This window comes from Dermacentor albipictus, chromosome 1, assembly GCF_038994185.2.
Source record: "Dermacentor albipictus isolate Rhodes 1998 colony chromosome 1, USDA_Dalb.pri_finalv2, whole genome shotgun sequence".
In the NCBI taxonomy this organism is placed as follows: Eukaryota; Metazoa; Arthropoda; class Arachnida; order Ixodida; family Ixodidae; genus Dermacentor; species Dermacentor albipictus.
The window spans coordinates 50,851,866-50,858,048 of record NC_091821.1 but is presented as its reverse complement, the minus strand read 5'-3'; the positions used below and the strand labels follow the sequence as shown (position 1 = coordinate 50,858,048).

General features: G+C 43.2%; 1 protein-coding gene across 1 annotated transcript in view; it reads left to right on the top strand.

Moving 5' to 3' along the window:
• The first annotated feature begins 3,442 nt into the window (after positions 1-3,442).
• LOC135911987 (nose resistant to fluoxetine protein 6-like) overlaps positions 3,443-6,183 on the top strand; it is a 38,682-nt gene continuing 35,941 nt past the window's right edge. Inside the window, exons 1-2 of the mRNA XM_065444365.2 lie at positions 3,443-4,090; positions 5,867-6,075. Coding sequence (XP_065300437.2) covers positions 3,832-4,090; positions 5,867-6,075 — 468 coding nt within the window. The 5' untranslated portion in view covers positions 3,443-3,831. The remainder of the gene's footprint in view (positions 4,091-5,866; positions 6,076-6,183) is intronic.

Here is a 6,183-nt window from a genome sequence, read left to right as displayed (position 1 = left end):
ATGCATCCGGGATAAAACAAAATAAGGAGGAGGATGCAGAAGATTACGAGTGTAGGGAATAGCAGGGGCTAACATACAAGAGCAGTACTTCAGGTGCGGAAGCGAGAAAGAGTCACTATGCATGCAGCTTCCAAAGCTTGTAGCTTAGTGAACGTTGACACAACGAACTATTGGCAGCACTATATTGGGCGCAAGCACGTGCACTGGCACAACCAAGCGGGTCAGCAGGTGGAACGAAAATTATGTGCTATATCACTTCGAAAAAGAGAGCGAGAGCAGGGTGCTAGCATTAACTCACACATAGCCTCCGAGAGTGTCAGCTTTTAGCAGGGCCGAGTAACATGAAGGTTATTGCCAGCTGGTGTTTGTCCATATATTAATCCATTTGTGGATCTTAACGCGATAATGTAGACGAACAACTCACGAAAGAAACACGAGCACAAGCGCTACCTGTTTCACAGAGAATAATATAATTACCAGTCAAAATATTATGATATGCTGAGTGCGGATTGTGCTTCAAACACAAATCACTTCTCAGTGCTCCTTGATAGAACGGCATCATCTACAATGAGCACAAGGCCACATGTTGGTATGAAGTACCTCGCTCCAACCGTGTAAGCGCAGTGGACAGCCAACATTGTGTGTTTTTTTCTAAGTAAAACAACTGCAAGACTTGCTGTCTATTCACTTATATCACTTTTGGCATTTAATCTAAATGAGGCTTTTCACAGAGCTTTCTAGCTTCCGACATAATCTGATCTAATTTTCAAGAGAAGCTTAACCTGCTCAAAGTATAAGACAATTAACTTTGGAATCAGGGATGATCAGACGGTGATTAGATTATTTATACAGAATTGCCACCAAATGGAGAGTTACGACTTGGTCTGGTTGACACGGCATTTTGGAAAGAGAATTAGCAGAGCGCTATTTACGTGACAATAAAATGTTACGTAAACAGCGGTGTGCACATACACATATATAATGCCATGTATGTGCCCCCTTATTGGGTCCTGTTGCTGTTGTGCTCTGTTGATACCATCAAATAGGGTTTTCTCAATGGCTCCGCTTGTTATGACTGTAACACGAGTTACAAACAGTGGGCTGTGTGATCAACCTGACTGTGTGCAGTAATGAAATATAGTAACACTTTTATGTGGCAAATTTGATAAGGCTCAATACATTTTTTAGTCACCTTTCATCTTGCCACTTCAACTAGATTCAGGTCCGTCAACTTTCTAATATTAACTAGTAGGGCGTTGGGAGATACGAGAACCACTCTCACGAATAACTATAGATAGAGTCCTTCGTTTTCAGGTTTTATATTTTTTAAAGGTAGGTGGGGGGGAGTGGTTAGGGGGTTATATTTAAGGAGAAAAACTTCGGAGAAATTGTAATTTTTGTTTGTTGGTAGCCCAAGCTTCAGGATTTTTCTGCTAACTTTCAGAAACTATTACCAGAAGTAATCGCCTCCCTTTCAACATAAAAGTTTTGTTTAAACAAGCAAAATTGCTCACAGAAACACAGATTGACAAAGGCAGCTTCTCACAAGGATGAACTTATTACGCAAGTATTCGTATTCGTTGGCCGGCCTTATTAGCACTTTTTTAAACAAACCACGTAAACAATAACACATGGAGGCGTGCTTGACCATTATTTGCCTAATTTGTTCTCAAACAAATAGAGGAAAAAAGAAACAGCAGCCGATACTATACACACGAGCGCATTTCGCAAAAGTATGATGCTTGTATTTACAAGCCCCTGTCGAAATACATTATCATTCGCCATTTTATTGTTTCCATATCTATCCTAGACATGTCGGGGCTTTGAACGTACCTCAGTCGGGAAAACGTCATCTCAACATCGCAACTGCAGTTGGCAATGCAGAGAAACGTCAGTACTACGTTGGCTAGGTTGGGGTAACGTGCAGTAGCGTCCTGCCAGTAGGCCAGCGTGTGAGTTCTATTGCCGGACTTCATTCTAGCAGGTATTCTTTAAACTCATCGTTTCTAGAATGCCCTTCGGAGTGAACTTCGGGAAGAAATTGGACTTGCCATATTTTCAGAGAACTTATTTGGAGTACGAAATTAGTAATTAACCACCCGAGAACGAAGGACCCTAAGTATAGCAGGTACGTAACTGAAGATGCTTTAGTAGTACATTCACACAGAAAAAAAAGAAACATTTATTAAGCCTGTAGCACGCTTTGTTTACACATTGTGAAAAAAAACTGTCTTACGTTCGATGAAATACATGCTGCATTCGAGAGTCGTATTCACTATACGCAACAAAATGGTTGTTGACCTGGTCAACAAGGGCGCGGTGTTATCTTTTCTTATTTTACATACAATAGCAGCCAAACAAAAACAAACCAGTAAGCAAAGTGCCTATTTTTTTTTTAACAATTAAGACTACGCTTTCGCTCGGGTTTTCATGTTTACAACAGGGGGGATGAAAATTCATTTCGTAAATGCTTTCAATGGCGTTAATGGCAGAATTTAACTACAATACCAAGTTTCTAGAAAAAGAGTGCTATATTGTGCGGGATATTGTTTTACCATGAAATTACTTTCATGGGCGTAGCAGTCACGTGTCATCGGAGTCCTCATGGGCTTGCTCAGATGCAGTAATCGAGGCGGTAATCAGCGTCAGCCTTCAGTCTGTTCTTTTTTTTTCTCTACATTTGTCATCCGCGTCCCTCGCAATCGTTTTTTCTCTTCTCGGTGGGGGTAGGTAATGCGACTAACGCGTTTTCTGCACTTAAGTCAGAGACTCGGTATACAACCTCAAGTAAAGCAAACAGCTGAACTTAGATGAATCAGGCCAAATTACTAGCACAAACAGTGATTTTGTCGCATTTAGTTCAAGGGCTTCGTCTTTCTTTTGTTTTTTTAGTCTACGCATTGGAAGCCTAACAATATTTAGACATGGTATATTGACGTTTTCATTAGAAGCAACAAGACCTCCTTCAAGACGCGAAAAGCAAAACAATATATCCATTGAAGGTCACTGGAGGTATACTATAAAACATGAAATTGGTCGCGGAAACGCATTATGGAACGCAAGACTACGTACAGCGTTCCGTACAGCGTTACGTACAGCCACAAGTCAGCGGACGCGCGGCGCGTCTCACCCCATGGTCATTTAGGCGGCGTGCCAAATCGTCTATAATCTTGGCATCCAAGGGCGCCTTTGTGATGGGCGAAAGGCCTTCCCCTGCGTGTTGCCGGCATGCTTTCTGTCTCTTCATTTTGGTCGTCAGCGAGCCACCCACGTGTTCTCTATTATAGATTGAGGAAAGACCATTCGTCGAATAGAGGCTCAATCTTTTTTTGTCGTTATACGATCCATACAGGCTCTCATCGAAGAGGAGAGCGGGATTCGGGATAGCTTAGTGACACTACTTGCTCATAGCCCTGACTCATATAACCGGTACCTTCTTCATGGAAGTATACACGAATGACCATTTCCTATAGGTGCCCAGAAGAGGCGATCGTGCGGAGCATAGGATAGTGCTGGACCGATGGTAGCGTCATCGGCATCGAGAAGGGCTGCTATTATTGCGCGTCCATGCCTCCAGAGCAGGGCGGCATCCGACTGCCTCCTTGAACGAGTCACTTCCCTAGCACCAGTCCAGATGTTCGCCGCGTTGAAGGAACTCTGTCTTCGTTGACTGTGCCTTTCCCAAGAGAAAGTTGAACGCCGTGTGATGGTGGTTCAAAGCTGGTGACTGCTCCCTCACAGCAGTGAACAGATCGGAAGATTGAAGGGTGGCGCTACACGGCCGTTCTTGGTACTTACCTTGTAATAAGCAGCAACCAACAGCCGACAAAAATGCATCCGACAGTGAGTCTAGTCATGGCCTTAGCCATCGTGGACCGGACGTGGTTCAACTCACCATTCGTCTGCGGAGAAGAGACGTCAACGAAAAGCCTGGAAGCAGAATTGACGAATGTTGGCGGCATGCTCATGAAGAAGCTGATGCCAGTGGCCTCGGAGCTCGCCACCAGCCCCGAGCTGAGCACTGCGTGCGCTGGCAGCCTATTCAAGGTGCTCAAGGCTACGAAAACCAGAGAGCCATGGGTGATAAGAAGTGAGCAGCCGATGACTTTTTTCGCTACGTTTGTGCCTTCAGAAATTCTGTGTATTTAGTGTCTGTAAGAAGCGAAGATGCGAGCGTATTTTCAAACGTATTCCTTGTTAGTGTACAGGGTGTTTCAGCTTACTTTGGCCAAGTGCTGCAAAAACAAACATAGGTGCTACGCGTGTCGAATTGCCGCAGTATTCTTCTGAGCCACATAGAGCCCGTCATGATATTTTCTTTTTCAATCGGCCAAGGTGGGTAATTAACAAAGACTGCTCAATTTACTTTTGAAATATTAACTCTAGCGAAAGATATTCGATACGGAAGTTGTAGCGTTTGTTCAGAGTCATAGGAATATTTCATCTATGCTAAGGTAACTGCCTTGCTTAATTTTTTTCAAGCCTTTCTTTGAAGTGCACGAAATTATAAAAAAAATACCACGTTACTGCCGACTAACGCGCCGAGCTTTTAGTGCCCTAATATGTAAGTTGAACGGGTTATCAAAGGCTGCGCCGCGCACAGAGATCGACAGCCTGCTCAGTCGATCTCTGTGCGCAAAGCAGCCTTGCTAATTCGTTCAACTTACATATTAGGGCACTAAAAGCGCGGCACGTTAGTCGGCAGTCACATGGTATTTTTTTAATAATTTCGTGCACTTCAAAGAAAGGCTTGAAAAAAGTTAAGCAAGGCAGTTACCTTAGCACAGATGAAATATTCCGATGTCTCTGAACAAACGCTACAACTTCTGTATCGAATATATTTCGCTAGAGTTAATATTTAAAAAGTAAATTAAGCAGTCTTTGTTTATTACCCACCTTGGTCGATTGAAAAAGAAAATATCATGACGTGCTCTATATGGCTCAGAACAATACTGCGGCAATTCGACACGCGTAGCACCTATGTTTGTTTTTGCAGTACTTGGCCCGAGTTAGCTGAAACAACCTGTTATACTACACTTGTGATTCTGATCATTACGGTAATGGGAGAGTCACGGCACCCTCCGTCGTACGACTTCCTTTCAGCCTGCAAAGCACGCACAGAAGACGTGTTTTACTAGTCTGAAATCCTGAAATAATTTTCGAACTTTTCTTCCTGCCACTAGTGTGCCAAGAATATTCGTTAAACCGGATCTCAGTTTAACGAATACACTTGCAGTTTCGTGTACTATGGCCATGGTGCTTTCAAAACTAGATGAAAAATCCTGCTATATTACTGGAATTGCCACATGGTTTTTGTTTTTGAGACGAAAAGCTCGCAATTTTCTGCCATGCACGCTTGCCTGCGTAATACCTACATGGTAGCTGTACGTACGCAAAACTGAAGCTTTTCTCGCAAGGTAGATTATAACATTCATTGTTCTTTGATCTCAGGGAAATTATGCATTAATTGTTTTCTAGGGACGTGTCAAACAGAAACAACAGATTTCTTTGCCTCCCTAGCGAAATTATCGCAATCACGGGAGTGTAGATTTCTATTGCTGAAGTACAGGTTAAAAAAGGTTTTCTTATGTGCGTGATGCTATAGATGAAGCGTATTTAAACAACGAAAATTATTTCTCTCTTAGTGCCATGCAAAGTTGGAAGCAGAAAAGGAGGCGGGTAAGGGCGTCACTAAGCACTGGTATAAACTCAACACGGTAGTGCGTCCTTTCGATGAATCGTTCAGTTTGTATTTTATCAGCTATGAATTGCGATGGTTCGAGGGTCACGCTCAAAGGTCTACACACTAAGAGCAATGGCTCGACTCCCAGCTCTTTCATATTTTGCACGATTTGATTTGATGCAGTGATCCTGGCTAATGGAATACTTCCGAACAACCTCCTCGAGGGAAGTCTCATCAGCCTTGGAGGCTACGAACAGTGCCTCAAGACCAGGGTGTTCAACTCGCAAGGCGAGTTAACAGACAGGGGACAGTATTGCAGCCTCTTCGTCTACCCACCCTGGTCACTCCTCGAGACTCTCGTGGAAAAGTTTCAGGCTGTTGGCGAATTTTCAGTAAGCTTCTTTAGTTGGCTGCTAGTTTCTTTTTTTGTGTGTGTGTGCTTGTGATGCACACGTGAATGCGTAGTGCGCGTTCGAAATTTTTTTCTGTGTTATGTCCCA